The following is a 17,691-nucleotide window of genomic DNA, read 5'->3' as shown; positions in this document are numbered from 1 at the left end:
TGATGATGCAGGGACCATCTGTAATCAGCAGGCACAGGAGAACTGTGGACCCCGCCAGGACTGACAGCATTGTTACTACCCAGGAAGGGCCTGATTATGAGAATGGGAACCATTTGTTTTTTTTTTTTTTTTTCTTTTAGGGCCTTTTCCCATTCTTCAAGTGAGGTTTCTCTGGAGCACACCAACTTAGCTCTAATGTTTGTTTCCAAATGGTTTTCATAGAAACAACTACCCCCTAAAGCCACAGTGGCCTCCTTGTGCTAAATAAAGCAGATCAAACACTCTCCTGTACTGTAAACCCACCTTGACTAAATCCATCTGTTCTAGCTTGACAATCATTTTTTTCTACTACAGACAGATCCCTGGGTTCTCGGCTTTTCAAGCTAATGGCAGTCATTACTGTAGCAGTGATGCCCAGAGTGGCTCCTGCTGTTCCTATCCCTAAGCTTCTTATGAGGGGGTATAAAGGGGGAAACCAATTTGTTTTCCCCTGAACATGGAGGTTGGAAGGGCCTCCCTGTGTCTGTGCATATGTATGTTTTCTCCCTTCTGAACCATCATAGGCATATATCCCTTTAAGAGACAAGCCCTGCCCACTCCCTCCCCCATCCACAGAGGCAAGTTGATCTTCCTGCTGTTTCTGGCCTGAGCTCCTTTGCTTTTGTTCTTTTTCCCAAAGAGGCAACTTCTGCCTCTCTCCCTTCTCCCCACTTCTCCCCTTCCCCCCTCCTCTCTCTCTCTTGCTCTGTTTCTCTTTCTCTCTCTCTCTGCCTCTCTCTCTCTCTCTGTATTCTTCCCCCTTCTCCACTTCCCCTTTTTCCTTTCCCCTCTATAACCCACTAAATAAATACCCATTTTCTCTGCATGGCATGTCTAATAGATCTCTGTCTCCCACCTGCTGCATGGCTCCCTGCCTGGGACCGGCTGCATTTGTGGCCCGCTGTGGTCTTGTGGCCTGCTGCCCTCTGCCGCCACTCAGGGACCTGCAGCGTTTATGCCGTTGTACCCCTCGGGGGAACCACAGCGTTTTATTTTTACCATAACAACAGGGATGCCAAGATACAGGATATCAGGATTTGATGCATCTGACAAACAGGCAAGCCAAAGTGCATCCTTTGCTTTGCATCGTTTTTGGTACATGCAAACCAAACAGCTTCAATGGGGAAGTGAAGGCTGGGTGCTGCAAGACATTTTTGGCAAATTTGTATTTGCTCTTGAGGGGGATCTAGACATATATACCGTGAAAGTACAGAGGGGAACATAGTCAACCAAAACAATATTAGTCTACAATCCACTTCAGACTTATCGTTAATGGCTCTTCATAGGCCTTGGTGATGGTCCATTTTTTCTGTAGCTGGGTCATGATCCCCCGTGATGTTCCTGACCTGGGAATGATATAGTCAGTGTACAATGTACCTTGAGAGCAGTTGCGGTGGATGCTAGTTGGAAGGGATACACCCGGGGACCCAGACCTGAAGTGAGAACCCAAAAAAGTTTATTTAACGATTTATTAAGGGTTTTATATATTTAGCAATGTGGCTAAATGGATTGAGCTCCCACAGCACAGACCCTCCAATGCCCTCACCTCCTAAGACAAGGGTTCTTCTGACAGAACTCAAAGTATATGTCCTGAAGACCTTAGCTAGTGCTGCAAAGCTCCATTCCTCCCAGCCTCAATCTAGGGACCCCACCCCGAGCCCTGTCCATTGGCCCCACCTCATCCCTAGCAGTTCCTGCTTAGAAACCTTCAGCTCCTATAGAAACCCTTAACATTCATGGCCAACTACACCCTGCAACTCCAGGTCTCAGAATTCAGCTGCACACTTCTGCAGCTCCAACCCCAAGGTTCCTAGTTTTGTTCTCTGGCAGATGGCCCCTAGGGCAGGGCAGGGCCATTAAATCCTATAAAGAACAAGGGCAGGTGCACAAGGAACTCAGTGCAGGTAGGGACCCTATTCCAGGTGGTACTTCCCTACCTGTTTAGAGACTCCTTTGCACATCTACTTCTCAGTGATGTTCTGATCCACTTTTAGTAGGTGAGAACCCAGAATCACCCAGAGACAACAAGGTTCAGCAGAATGGAATTTGGTGTCCCATTCACCTTGATTAATTTTTCCGAATTCATGTTTCTTCTCTATAATCTAATCACTGCCAGTCAACTGCCTTCATCCTCTCATTCCTGTGGGGCCTGGGCTCCAGGGCCTCAACCTTGCATTGCATAGAAGCACACTGTGAGCCAGAAAGCTAGAGCTTAGGCCCACAGCACAGGTCACCCTCGACCTTCACTTCCCTCCTCGCCACTCCATCTCGGGCTTTCACTATCTGTCTGAGAGCTTATTGAAACTGGAAACCAGTCAAGCAAGACCCAAGGCTCCACTCTCCTTCCTCTCCTCACATGGCCCATTAGAGAGAGAGAGAATGAGGGAGAGAGAGAGAAAGAAAGAGAGAGAGAGAGACTACAGTTTATGTACTGGAAGACTTAGAACTGCCAAGATACCTGCGCTTCCCAGTCTGTGATACAGAGTCAATAGAGCACCATCGGAACCTTAGCAAGTTATTTTGTAAGCTTCAAACAGCTAGTTAAGACTGGGGAATTTGTCTCAGTTGGTAGAATGGCTGCCCTGGCATACACAAAGCGAGAGTTTGGTCTCAGCACTTTACAGGTGGGAGCAGGACAATCAAGATTTCAAGGTCATCTTGGCTACGTAGTGAGTCCAACATCAGCCTGAGGTAAAAGATGCTGTCTAGGGAAGAAAAAAAAAGAAGACTGAATTTTAAAAATATATGTGGAAAAGCTAAAAGTCCAAGGACGGCTGACACAGTGATGAGGGATAAAGCCTTAGGACTCACACTACCTGGGGCAGCGTGGTATTTGAAAGACTGGACACATAGACGAATGGAGCAGAAGCAGGAGTCCAGACGTCGACCCACAGATATCAGCTCACTGGTCTTCTGCAGAGGAGTAAGGCCAATACAGCAGAGAAAGGGCAGTGCTGGATTGTCTGAACACACACACATAAAACAAATAAGTAAGACACTGCCCAGCCTTCATAAAAGTTAATCCAGTACAGTTCACAGGTTTAAATGCAAATATGGTTTATAGATGACAACTCAGCAGGAAATGTAGACAATAAGAGTTGCTGATTATCTGATGAAAGACTATCATTCAAAGTACATAAAGAATTCATAAAACCCACCCTTATAAAACCAGTCAACTCTACTGTGGTGCTTAAACTTAACTGTCAATTTCGTAATATCTAGAACTGACTAGAACATATCTCTGGGATGACGGTTCCAGGAAGTATTGACTGAGTGGACAGCACCTTCCTGCAGTGGCCTAGATAGAGAGGAGTCCGTGGAAGAACCTTACACGTGTTTGACTCCCTTAGTTTCTTGCTGGTGAATGTGTCTCTCTTGGCTGAATTACAGTAAAAATTTATCTCCATGTGTAGGGGCCCACAGAAGTGGGTCTGCACTTGATATGGGATTCCCCTCTGTATGCTGTAAATACCATTGGTGAATAAAGAGACTGTCTTATGCCTGTGATAGGGTAGAGTAGAGCTAGGCAGGGAAAACTAAACTGAATGCTGGAAGAAAGGAGGCAGAGTCAGGGAGAAGCCATGGAGCCGCCACCGGAGAGAGATGGGCTGAAACTTTGCTGGCAGGTCATGACCTCGTGGTGATGCACAGATTAATGGAGATGGGTTAAATTAAGATGTAAGAGTTAGCAAATAAGAAGCTAAAGCTAATGGGCCAAGTAGTGATTTAAATAATAATTATTATTGGCTCTCTGCTCCTCCCTGTTCTAGAGACAGCCGCTTCTTTTCGTGCAGTGCCAGCCTCGTTCCAGAGACACGATGGTGAAGGTCGGAGTGAACGGATTTGGCCGTATTGGACGCCTGGTTACCAGGGCTGCCTTCACTTCTGGCAAAGTGGACGTTGTTGCCATCAATGACCCTTTCATCGACCTCAACTACATGGTCTACATGTTCCAGTATGACTCCACCCATGGCAAGTTCAAAGGCACAGTTAAGGCTGAGAATGGGAAGCTTGTCATCAACGGGAAGGCCATTACCATCTTCCAAGAGCGAGATCCCGCCAACATCAAATGGGGGGATGCCGGTGCCGAGTATGTTGTGGAGTCTACTGGTGTCTTCACCACCATGGAGAAGGCTGGGGCCCACTTGAAGGGTGGGGCCAAGAGGGTCATCATCTCCGCCCCTTCTGCCGATGCCCCCATGTTTGTGATGGGTGTGAACCATGACAAGTATGACAATTCCCTCAAGATTGTCAGCAACGCTTCCTGCACCACCAACTGCTTAGCCCCCTTGGCCAAGGTCATCCATGACAACTTTGGCATCGTGGAAGGACTCATGACAACAGTCCATGCCATCACGGCCACCCAGAAGACTGTGGATGGCCCCTCTGGGAAGCTGTGGCGAGATGGCCGTGGTGCTGCCCAGAACATCATCCCTGCGTCCACTGGCGCTGCCAAGGCTGTGGGCAAAGTCATCCCAGAGCTGAACGGGAAGCTCACGGGCATGGCCTTCCGCGTTCCTACCCCCAATGTGTCCGTCGTGGATCTGACATGCCGCCTGGAGAAAGCTGCCAAGTATGATGACATCAAGAAGGTGGTGAAGCAGGCATCCGAGGGCCCACTAAAGGGCATCCTGGGCTACACTGAGGACCAGGTCGTCTCCTGTGACTTTAACAGTGACTCCCACTCTTCCACCTTCGATGCTGGGGCTGGCATTGCTCTCAATGACAACTTTGTAAAGCTCATTTCCTGGTACGACAATGAATTCGGCTACAGCAACAGAGTGGTGGACCTCATGGCCTACATGGCCTCCAAGGAGTAAGAAGCCCGCCCTGGACCACCCATCCCAGCAAGGACACAGCAAGAGAGAGGTCCTCGGCTGCTGAGCAGTCCCTGTCCTAACTAACCCTTGACACTGAGCATCTCCCTCACAGTTTCCATCCCAGACCCCCAGAATAGCAGGAGGGGGCTTAGGGAGCCCTACTCTCTTGAATACCATCAATAAAGTTCATTGCACCCCTAAAAAAAATAATTATTATTATTAATTAAAAATTAATAATAAATAATTTCTGTGTGATTATTTCAGGAATCTGGGTGGCCGGGAAATGAGCAAGTGGCCTCCTACTACACGCACTATCTTGACTGAAGGTCAGAGAGTTTAAGCCTGCTCTTGCTCTTTTAAGATTATTTACAAGAGTCCTGACTTAAGGTGTGTCTACAAACAAGATATCTTGACCTAGGATATGGTTATTTAGTGTCTTGGGTATTGAAATGACTCACAGAGTTGGATCCATTTCACTTTGACCAAAGGTTAGAGAATTCAAGCCTATTTCTTCTCCATCAAGAATAAAACAGGAGGTTTGACCTAGGGAGTGGCTGCCTATAGGATGCTTGGTCTGCCTAAACAGCAGAACGCTTAACTCAGGATATAGTTGCTTGATGTTTCATAAATTGAAACAGGTAATTGCTCTGTTTGTTCATTGTATTATGTTAAAGCGGTCTTTTGCCTTCTTCGCTCCCTTTTGGATTGGGGTATATAAGCATATGAAAAATAGATGCTGGTAAAGTCAATATTCACTAGATTACTTTCCCAGTTCTAGTCTACATCACTGTTCTTTTCTTTTGTATCTCTGATCCTCCTATCTAATATTTCTAATCCAGATACCCCTATCCTGAAATACGAGAACCCCATTGAGGCTGGACCCCAACAGATGGGACCCCAATATGGGACCCCAACATCCATACCTGCCTCAGAGGGGATCAGTAGTTAAGGTAAGAGCATTAATTGGTAAAGAATTAATTGTGTACTTTGGGATAAGGATGTGTAGGATGATCCTAATGAAGATGAGAACTTTGAACCCTCAGATTCTCAAGAGTTAATCTCACCTGAAGTAGTATCCTCAGGTCCACCCCTTGAAATATTGCCTTTTTCACCTTTGACTGAGGAAATTAATTCTTCATTGCCTGTTAAACCAACAATGATTTTCTCTGAAGGAAATGCCAAGCAAAACAATACTGCTATCGGGGACCACCATTAGTTGCCTCTAGACCTACACCAAACTTGAGGCAAAGCAGACTCCTAGAGGGGAGGTAGAAAGTGGAGTCCATGAGGAGATATCTTGCACTACCAAAGAGCTTAATAAATTTGCTAATTCGTTCAAGCAGAAGTCTGAGGAATATGTGTGGGAGTGGATTTTTAAGGTTGTGGGATAATGGTGGAAGGAACATAAAACTAGATCAAGTTGAATTTATTGATACAGGTCCTCTGAGTGGAGATTCCAGGATCAATATGGAAGCTTGCACAGTTAAAGGGGGTGCCAAAAGTTAGTTTGAATGATTGGAGAAAGCATCTGTAAAAAGATGGCCTACTGAAGAGGAGTTGGAGATGCCTGAAATCCCTTGGTTTAGTGTTGATGAGGGGATGTTAAGGCTCAGGAAAGTTGTGATGCTAGAGTGGGCACACTATCTAAAACCATATCCTTCACAATGGGGAGGCCCAGAATACATGTTCTTCTCTAATCCTATGAGATGCAAAATGGTGAGAAGGTCACCAGGACATTTGAAGAGCATTGCTATCACTCTTTCTTGTGCCAGAACTTAGGGCTGGAGATGCTGCTGTTCAGTTGTATTATTTAAGTGAAATGGGTTTAATTGGGCCCCAAGGGAGCAGAGACCAGGAGGCTGCTCAGAATCACCAAAAGCTTGGTTATAATGGGCAGCACAGACTATGTGATGTCCATATTGGCCTGTGGTGGCTATTTGTTGTTGTCTGGAATATTGTCCAGAAACCTCTGTAATTAGCTAAAATCCAAAAATGGAGGGCATAGGAGTGAAGGAAATTTTGTTAAATTTGAATTATGAAGTTCTACTTCTAATCCAGATGTTGAGGTGGTAATACACATACCTATAATCCAGATATTGAGGCTGGAAGACACAGCTTATATCTAAGCCACACCTTCAACTAGAAACCTGTATAAGGGCATGGAAATAGGAAGCTTTCGCTTTTTTTACTGCTTGCTCTTACCTTGATAGCAAGCCCATTTCTTCACTAGCTTTGGAGTATGCTTCTTTGGGATTCCAGCATATACTGAAGACCAGCTGAGATACTCAGTCTCATGGACCCAGCAACAATGGTATTCTTGGAATTTCCATTCACACTCAACCATTGTTGGAGTAACTGGACTGCAGTCTATAAGTCATTCTACTGAATATATATATATATATATATATATATATATATATATATAGTGTGTGTGTGTGTGTGTGTGTGTGTGTGTGTGTGTGTGTGTGTAATTGAGAGAGTTAGTGAGTTGTTTTGTCAGAGCTTTGAAGACAGGAATGTTGAGAGTAATACAGACAATGAAAGCCTGGCCTATGAAGTTTCAGGGGGAAGCAAAGATTCTATAAGGCCATTTGTGTGAAGAATCTGTGGTTCTGGTCAGCAGGAGCTGAGGAAATGGCAGTAATTAACAAGAAACCAGAGTCACTAAAGTAAAACCCTTGTTTTATGGGATACTTGGCACAGGTCAGCTGGAGCTGAAAAATTAGTGGTGATGACGAGGAGACCGGCATCAGTGAGGGGAAATCTTCTGGGAAATGTTTGCTGCAAGAACAAGGAGTCTATGTTCCAAACGTGGCCAAGGCTGTAGCTCCTTCTGGCAGTTAAACTTGGTAGTGTAAGAGTTACCCTGGTGGTATTGGTTTTAAAGGCAGGAAAAGGACACGAAGAGCTGTTTCAAAAAGGTTGGTCTCAAAATTACACTAGAAAGAAATAAAACAAAAGTCAATTTTTCAATAGCAGGGATATATTGTGGATAGATGTACACTACACCCTCAAAAACTATAACTTCAAACATCATCCTTTAAAACGTGAAATAAGCTGGGCAAGGTGATGTATGTCTTTAATCCCAGCACACTGGTCAAAGAGGCAGATGGATCTCATTGAGTTCTAGACCAGCCTAGTCTACAAACTGAGTTTCAGGACAGCCAGAGCTGTTACACAGAGAAACCTTGCCTGGAAAACCAGATAGACAGACAGATGGACAGACAGACAGACAGACAGACAGACAGATAGATGTAAGAGCAGCCACAATGTGAACCCCACACAATAATAGTGAGAAACTTTAACACCCCACTCTCACAAATAGACAAGTCATCCAGACAGAAACTAAACAGAGAAATAGCAGAACTAACAGATGTTATTAATCAAATGAGCATAAGAGATAGTGTAACATTTCACACAAACACAAAATAATACACAATATACTCAGCCACAAACCCAGTCTCAACAGATACAAAAAAATTGGAATAACCCCGATATCTTATCAGACCACCATGGAGTAAAGATGAATTTCAACAACAACACAAACTACAGAAAGCCTACAAACTCGTGGAAACTGAACTACTCTCTACTGACTTACTACTGGGTCAAGGAAGAAATAAAGAAGTTAAAGCCTTACTAGAGTTCAATGAAAATGAATTCACAGCAAACCCAAAATTATGAGACACAATGAAAGTGGCACTAAAAAGAAAGTTCATAACACTGAGTACCGTGATGAAGATTTTGGAGAGATCCCATACCAGTGATTTAACAGCACACATGAAAGTTCTAGAACAAAAAGAAGGAGACACACCTAAGAAGAGTAGAAGACAGGAAATAAACTGAAGGCTGAAATCAATAAAATAGAAACAAAGAGGACAATCCAAAGAATCAATGAAATAAAGATTTGGTTCTTTGAGAATATCAACAAAATAGATAAACCCTTATCAAAAATAAAAGTCTGAGAATATACAAATCAACAAAATCAGAAACAAAAAGGAAGTTCAGAGGATCATTAGGTCATACACCAAAAACCTATACTCCACAAAACTAGAAAATCTAAAAGAAATGAACAAATTTCTTAATAGATACCACTTACCTAAGTTTAATCAAGAGCACATAAACAATTTGAAAAAATATATAACCCCTAAGGAAATAGAAGCAGTTATTAAAAGTCTTCCAAACAAAAAGCAAAAAAGCCCATGGCCAGACGGTTTTAGTGCGAAATTCTTCTAGACTGTCGAAGAGATGATAACAGTACTCTTTAAATAACTCACAAAATAGAAACAGAAGAACACTGTCAAATTCTTTCTATGAGACAACAGTCACCCTGATGACCAAACCACACAAAGATCCAACAAAGAAAGAGATTACAGACCAATTTTACTCATGAAATTTGAAGCAAAATGCTCAATAAAAAACTTGCAAACAAAATCCAAGAACACATCAAAGGATCATCCACATGACCAAACAGGCTTCATGCCAGAGACACAGGATTGGTACAACATATGAAAATCAGTCAATATAATCTACCATATAAAAAAATGAAAGAAAAAATACATGATCATCTCATTAGATGCTGAAAATAACTTTGACAAAATCCAACACCTCTTCCTGATAAAGATTCTGGAGAGATCAGGGATATATGATGGCGGAAGTCACAAAATAATCCCACATGAGTTCAGAATTATGAATAATAGGTTATTTATTTAAGGTAAACTTACAGATCACTGTCCTAGATAACAGTCCTCTACATGAACAGGAACAGAGTCTAGCAGCCGGAAGTGAGAGCCGGAAGCAAGAGAGGGAGCACACTTTACAGCTGCATTTACAGTATCAGAGACTGCACCCAAGTGGGCTGGTATCTTAAATGCTATTGGCTGAAGGAGCAGAATGTGCTCCCACAATACCTCCTTCTTTTGTTTAAATAAGAGAGTTCCAAACCCAATACAAAAGTATATACACTAGGAACAGATGTCAAGTATAATTAGAATTACAACCAGCTTAAACAATATTAAACAAGGAATGTGTGCTAAATGTTTTAATAAACATTCTATCTGTTATAACTAAATCCATGCGGTCCCCACAAAAGCCAAACAAGGAGACAGAGTCCCATATGTAAAAGCAAAGAGCCTTTATTTTAATCAAGCTTTTGCATGTCCAACATAGTGGAATACCCAGAGCCCAAGCTCAATTAGAATAGGGTTTTTATAGTAGTAGAGGTAGGGGTGAGAGGTCTCTGAGGTTTAGGGCCCCTGATTGGCTGACATTTGTTTAGGGGTGTCCTGTTGAGGTGTGCTGGCAGGCGTCTCTATCTACAGCTCTTGGAATGCCAGAGCATTTCCTTTGAATGGTCTGCTCTTGGGTGGGGGTCGGGCAATCTTGGCCTGCCAGGCATTGTCTCAGGATAAATTATTGAGACTCCAGATTCCATTTAAATTCATCGATGGCCAGAGTCCCAGGTGATAATGGTTGGAAGTAAAGAACTTCCTTTGGGTGCCCTGCCCAGACTTAGCTTATTATGGCTGGCCCCCATACTATCCTAAGGAGTCTAAGTCTTATATAGGAAATGGCTTGGCTAGATCATAAGAGGACAGTAACTACTACTATGTAATCTTCAACCTCATTGAAGGTATGAGAAGGGAGATAATATTACTTGAGCAGGCAGGAAGTACAATCAGGCAGCTTCCAAAGAGAGCAATATATGACAGAGACAATAAGCTACCTGAGCAATCACCCAAAGCCTCATTTGCAACATTGAAGCAACCAACTTTAGCTAAGGCCTAGCATAACTGACAGAGCATTTTCAGAGGTGGGAAATTTTTCAGAACCATCCTGCCCTGTCTTGGCAAGATTTGACAGTCTTTTGCCTTATGTCCTGCTTAGCCATTTCCAGATACCATGTACTTTGTCAGTGATTGAGGTATAGGCAGTTCCTTGCTCAAAGGCAAATTGTGCCAAGAAGAAAATAAATTCTGAGTAGAATATCTTTGGCACTTAACATTCTCTCAGGAATAGATTGGTGCTGTCACAAACAACCATGTCTCTATCAATAGAACCCTAAGTTATTTAAATGCCATGTTCTGCAGATCCTTGAAGTGATTGAGGATTACCTATCTAAACAGAATACAATCTCTTTGTATCTAAAAAACCTAAACAATCTGACTGTATGTACAACAAACATGAACAACTATTGACCTATCATATTTAATACCTGTATAACTTACATACTAAGACTTCATGTCAGAATATTAAATAATCTGTACACAAATGTGCAACAAGTGAGGATAATGACCTCAAAATGTAAACAATGTATAAGTATCTTGATCAGAGGTAGGAGTAATATATAATGCAATATAAAAATATATCCTAAAAATTGTATCAATATACAAAATGTCCTAAACAGAAGTAGAAACATACATAAATACAATATGATAGAGTAACTTTCCATAGGTGTATAAATAATGTAAACAAAAATAACAAATATAATTTGAACTTGTATCAGTATACAAAAACTATATCAATGTAAATTATCCATAAATGATAGCTCACAAGTATTCACTCTATTGCCCACTATTAGATACACGGAACATACCTAAACATAATAAGGCAATGTACAGTGAGCCAATTGCCAACATCATATTAAAGGGAAAAATACAAAGAAATTCCACTAAAATCAGGAACAAGACAGGCTTGTTCACTCTCTCCATATCTATTCAATATAGTAATTGATATTCTAGCTAGAGCAATTAGACAACTAAAGGAAATTAAAAGGATACAAATTGGAAAGGAAGAAGTCAAAGTATCATTATTTTCAGATGATATAATAGTAAATGGCCCCCAAAACTCTACCAGGTGACTCTTACAGCTGATAAATACCTTTAGTGAAGTGGCTACATACAAGAATAACTCAAAAATGTCAGTAGTCCTCTTATATACAAATGATAAACAGGCTGAGAAAGAAATCATATAATCAATGCCATTTACAATAGCCTCAAATAATATAAAATATCTTAGTCTAACTCTAACCAAGTAAATGAAAGACCTGTATGATAACATCAAGTCTTTGAAGAAATGGAGTAGATATTAGAAGATAGAAAGATCTCCCATGCTCCTTAATCAGTGGGATTAGCACAGTAAAAATGGCCATCTTACCAAAAGCAGTCTACAGATTCAATGAAATCCCCATTAAAGTCCCAACATAAATATTTACATACTTTGAAAGAATAATACTCAACTTCATAAGGAAAACAAAAAAATTTAAGATAGCTAAAACAATCCTGTAAAATAAAATAATTTCTGGAGACATCACCACTCCTGATTTTAAGCTCTACTACAGAGCAATAGTAATAAAAATAGCTTGGTATTGGAATAAAAACAGAGAAGCTGATCAATGGAATCTAATGAAAGACCCAGATGTAAACCCACACACCTATGGACACCTGATTTTTGACAAGAAAAAAAGGCAAAATTATACAATGGGGGGGAGGGGAAAGCATCTTCTACAAATGATGCTGGTCTAACTGGATGTCAGCATGTAGAAGATTGCAAGATTGACTTAGAAAATTCAAGTTCAAGTGGATCAAAGACCTCAACATAAAGCCAGATACACTGAACTTGATAGAAAGGAAAGTGGGAAGTAGCCTTGAAAGCACTGGTGCAGGAGGCAACTTTCTGAACAGCATGCCCATAGCACAGACATGAAGATTGACAATAAATGGGACCTCCTGAAACTAAAAAGCTTCTGTAAGTCAAAGAACACTGTCAATAGGACAGACAGCAGCCCACAGAATGAGACAAGATCTTCACCAACCTGACAACCATCAGAGGGCTGATTTCCAAAGTATATAAAGAACTCAAGAAATTAGATATCAACAAACCAAATGATCCAATTTAAAAATGGGGTGCAGATCTAAAGATAGAATCCTCAACAGAAGAATCTCAAATGCCTGAGAAACACCTTAGCCATCCAGGAAATGCCTCTTCTTAGCTAACTCTCACATCTTAATTAACCTACTCTTAATAATCTGTGTAGCACCATGAAGTGGTGGCTTACCGGGAAGATTCTAACCTACATCCATCTTGGGCCAGAGATTCATGGTGTCTGCCTGATTCTGCTTTCTTTCTCCCAGAATGCTGTTCTGTCTTCCCCACCTACCTATGTTCTGACCTATCAGGCCAAGCAGTTTTCTTTATTAATTAACCAATGAAAGCAACAGATAGGTAGAAGACCCTCCTACACCATATGGGGATCAGAAAAATAGAAAAGAAGATGAAGACATGAGTGAAAATAATAAAACAGAAACAGGATAGATCGGAATGGAGCTCCAGTCAATACTGAAATTGCCCATGTTTAATTTCCAATTGCTTAAAATACCCCTGACCCCAAAAGGTAGGAGTAAGAATTTTTTTAAAAAAACTGCATTAACATGATACAAAGAAGTCAACATACCAATTGAAGGTTGCAGGCTACATTCTTAGGAAAACACTTTGTTGCTAGAACAAAACAAATCACACTCACACCCCAGACCAAAACATTCTGTAGGCAAACCACTCCCTAGGTGGAATCCTTAGTTGGATAGTTACACTTTTGTTTGAGGTAGAAACATATCTACTTCTCTATTGCTGAAATACAAGGTCTGGCTATTAGCCACACCTGTTGACAGTAACCTCAGAGAACTCTCTGATCTAAATCTAGGTGGGACCTTTGTTTGAGGTAGAAACAGACAATAACCTTGAAGAAATAGGAGTGAGTTCCAACTCTCTTCCCTTTGGTCAAGGTGGAAATAGGCTCACATTTTTGGGCCTCCACGGGTTCCTGTTACCATCAAGGGCATGTGATGCCAAGGGTCTTGACTGTTACCTGAGGCCATGTTGGAGTCCAAGAACCACACTGCTACCAGGGCCCATAAAGATCTGACTGACCTGTGCTATTCCCTGGGGCCATGGAGACAATTAGGCCCAAGCTTCTGCTGAGGGCCATGTCTGGGTCCATGGTCCTGTTGCAGCTGAGGTCTGTGTTGATGTCTGTTGCATGTGTTAACACAGAGACCCATGTAAACCATGTGTGTTGTGGTCCTAGGGTCATGCTAAGCTGGACCCACCCTCATTAGCCCTGGGAGAGCTGGCCACAATGGCCACCAAAACAAGAGAGCTAACCCCTCCCCTCATAGGAGAGCTTCCCCCAACACCACACTTGGAAAAGCTGGTGCTACCCCTCACAAAGGGCAATGGAAAGCTGGCTCCACCCCTTGCCTGAGGGGGTGGTCCCAGGGGCCCAGACTGACCAACTCAGCTACCATCAAGGCACACAACCAAGGTTTGAGTTAGCTCACACCAGCATCTAACTCGTCTATAACCTGCTGGGGCACATTAAGGGACAAGTCCTGCAGAAACATAGCTACAGGATCTCCATGACTCAGGACAATACAGGATATCTGAGAGGAATTTCTGTAAGGGTCCATTATTGATGATTCACCAGAGGCCTTGAACCTGACCAACAACTCATTACACAGTGAATATTTGCAAGTAAAGCTATTTGGACCAAAGGGTCTACTTGGTGACACACCTCAGTTCCCAATGACACTATGGTGCATGAAGAGGAGATGGAGACGCTGGAAAGACAGAGGAGGGAAGTGGGTTTTGTTTGTTTTTGTTTTGCTTTTTTGTTGTTTTTCGTTTTGTTTTCTATTTTTATTTGTTTTTATTTGATATTTTATTTTTTCTTTTATTGTTTCTTTTTTGTTTTGGTTTTTATTATTTCTTTTTTAATTTTCTTTTTGTACGGGAATGCTACAAGGGTAAAGTGCAAATATAGAGGGACTGGGAAATGAGTAGGATTGGGTGTGCAATATTTAATTCCCAAAGAATCAATTAAAAAACTTTGTTAAAAAAGAATGGCACCCGTAGTTTCATATGTTTAGATACTTTATTTCCAGATTGAAGAACTGTTTGAGTAGGATTAGGAAGTGTGTCACTGGGCGTGGGCTATGAGGTTTCAAAATCTATGACATTCTGAGTCGTTCTCTTTCTCTGCCACCTACTTTGGACCAGGATGTGAGTTCACACTACTCCCCAGCACCAGGCCTGCCTGCCTGCCTGCTGCTCTGCTCCACACCACGGTGGTCATGGACCTTCTGAAACTGTAAGCGCCCTCTAGATGCTTTCTTCTGTAAGTTTCCTCGGTCATGGTGTTAGAAAAGTAACTAAAACAAACTCTGTCTTTCATCCTGAGTGTAAGTGGTGACTGTCTCTTCCCATTGGTGGTGGATGTCTTCATAATCTGACAAAACTGGCTGATCAGTGAAAAGGGGAAGGGAGTGATTGATACAATATGGGCCTTTAATGAGCCAACAATCTTTGATTTAAAAAAAAAAAGGTTTCTCAGACAAAGAAAGAAAGTTTATGTCTTACCACGAGATGAAGAAACCTAGTAACCAGGCAGAAACCCAAAGGACCTCATGAGGGTCTCACTTAGCGTCCCAGGGTCCTCCATCCAGCAGTGTCCACTGAGGTGACTCAAGGCGCACAGCACAGTGTGACAGAGACCGCCACACAGCAATGCACAGCACACACCCTCGGGGCGGGGGGCGGGTGGCGGGGGGGGGGGGGGGGGGGACAAAGGCCAAGGGGAACATTGAGCCATTCTACATTTTGGCAGACTTTACACTATTTCTAGAGTCTTTAGAACAGGCAGCTTTCCTGTGAGACTCTGTGCTACCCAGGCAGCTGTCAGTCCTGCTGGATTTCACTCTGGCAGCAGAGGCAATGCACACACGTATTCTTCAACACAAAGCTTCCTGCTCTACAGGACTCTAGTAAGGTTTAGGTTTCCAGAAACCAGGCTTTAATAGTTATCGATAATGGCTTTGCAGGTTTCCTGCCCAGTGAGTTATGAACCACTTGCCTAGAAGCTAGAGGGGGATGCCACCCTTGAGGGGGAACAAGCAAAGGGGTTCATGGCAGGAGATGAGATGGAAGGATACGCAGAGGGGACTCCGGGAGGGTCCCAGTACCACCTGGAAGAACATGATACTTTGGAAGATCAGGAAGATTCCTGGTCATGGCTAGCCCCTCTCTGTCATAAGCAGGCATATCTAGTCATTCTAGGACAGGGACCTTGAGTGGGAGATATCATTCCTGGGACAGGTCGATTCCAGGGTTCCCATACAGCAGAAAAACCATTAAGAGCACCGGGCTAAGAGCATGAATAGGAGCACTTGCTCCCCAGCCACTCCTGACTCCCTTAGCCATCTTATCTGGAAGCTAGGTTCTCTCCCACAGAAGCCAAGAAAAAGACTGAGCTTCTTTACCACACACAACTCTGTCAGTGCCCCGGGCACAAGCTGTGTGCTAAGAGCCCACCACATGGCCTCTCATAGATTCCCCAAAGTCCCCACTGGAGTAAGATCCCTGTGGAAACCTGCACACATTTGCATCTGTAACACCATCTCCCCAGCTGTGCCCAACCCAGTAGCTTCCCAAATTCTCCACAAAGTCAAACACCTTCTGAAGCCATAGGGGGGAGGGCAGGGGTTGTCCCATCATATGAACTTCTAGGATGTCCTATATCCTACAGGACTGAGGTAGTCAGACTTTGGGGTCTGGTACCTACTAGGTCCCAGAGCTCCTCAACTATGTCATAGAGCTTCTGGGAGTTTACAGGAGACTCCAAAGCACACACTGAGTCCAAAATTGCTGCTTAAGCTTTACTTGGGTTTAGGGTGGGACAAAGGGTCCTAGCAGAAGTGTGATCCGATGGGTAGTGAGATGGTCTTGCGGGGTGTGTCTCAGGGTTGGGTGGTCCAGGGAGACGAGTATTCCAGAAGAGGCAGTGCTATTAACTGGTGCAGAGTTGACTCAAGATTTGCAGTTCCAAGGGACAGCTGTGACAGGAAGAGGACAGAGATGAGGCCCCCTCCTTCTCCAGTGGAGCTCATAGGAAACAGATGCCAATCAGAGAACTCCCTTCCCACAGACACTGTGGAGATGTTGCCAGACACTCATGATCCTCAAGCACAGGCTGCCATGTTTACCAGGCAGGTCACTAAGCATCTAAGTAGGTCACTAAATAGAGGGTATGTTGGGTGGGAGGTGGGACCACATGGAGCCCATGGCATGGGAAGGAGTCTATGAAAAAATAAATGGGTTCTCAAGTGTCCTGGGGTTTTGCTTGTGGTCACATCCTTGAAAGGGCCGCTCATACCTGGATACAAAGGGTCTCTCGTATCTCAGTTTAAGGATCCAAAAGATGAACCACAAAACTCAAGTACTATGGAGTCTGAGCTGTCCTAAGTTTCTTCCAGGTGTCACTTACCATTGTGGTTTTTAGGGACACACATTTCTGTAGAAACAAAGAAAAATCCAGGGTTGAAGATGTATGCTGAAAAAGACCTAGACCCCATCACACACGGAGCTTAGATGTCATCATGACCAAGACCTGGAATATGGTGAGGGAAGAGTAGGGCAAATGGAGACAGAAAGATATACTAGGGACATGGAGAAACACAAGGGTTTCTGAATAATGGCTGACACAGGAGAACAGGAGGGGTGTGGACAGTTCTATGGAACTACAGGAAAGTATGGTCTCTTGTGGTCTAGTCTGTGATCTCTAAAGTCATTTGCTCACCTCTCTGCTCAGGAACTATGATGTTTTCTGGTGGGAAGCCTTTCTGTTGTGCGAACTTCTTGAACTCTTCTAGGGCCTCGTGGTTTTCTGTGGGATCCTTCCCTGGGGGCAGAGACCAGATGAGCACAGGGTTGTGACTGCACAGTGCTGCAGGGAGTCAGTGGTACAAGGGCAGGATCACTGCCCAGCACTAGGGGCGTTACCCTG

The 17,691-nt window shown here is 43.2% G+C and overlaps 1 protein-coding gene and 1 long non-coding RNA gene across 2 annotated transcripts; one reads left to right on the top strand and one right to left on the bottom strand.

The window, feature by feature from the left end:
* Positions 1-3,872: 3,872 nt before the first annotated feature.
* LOC121462743 (glyceraldehyde-3-phosphate dehydrogenase) lies at positions 3,873-4,859 on the top strand (the record flags this gene model as incomplete). The annotated part of the gene is made up of 1 exon (XM_041674621.1): positions 3,873-4,859. A coding segment is annotated over one exon (987 nt), but the record flags the coding sequence as incomplete, so codon positions are not given.
* Positions 4,860-16,698: 11,839 nt separating this feature from the next.
* Positions 16,699-17,569, bottom strand: LOC121462638. The gene is made up of 3 exons (XR_005976356.1): positions 17,485-17,569; positions 17,173-17,199; positions 16,699-16,741 (listed from the first exon to the last, which is right to left on the bottom strand). It is a non-coding gene; the product is annotated as an uncharacterized LOC121462638 (long non-coding RNA).
* Positions 17,570-17,691: the final 122 nt, after the last annotated feature.

The sequence above is a fragment of the Microtus oregoni genome, unplaced genomic scaffold, assembly GCF_018167655.1.
Source record: "Microtus oregoni isolate MIOR12 unplaced genomic scaffold, Mior012 000025F_ref0000491, whole genome shotgun sequence".
Lineage (NCBI taxonomy): Eukaryota > Metazoa > Chordata > Mammalia > Rodentia > Cricetidae > Microtus > Microtus oregoni.
The sequence above is the reverse complement of the archived record's forward strand: the minus strand, read 5'-3'. Positions and strand labels throughout refer to the sequence as shown.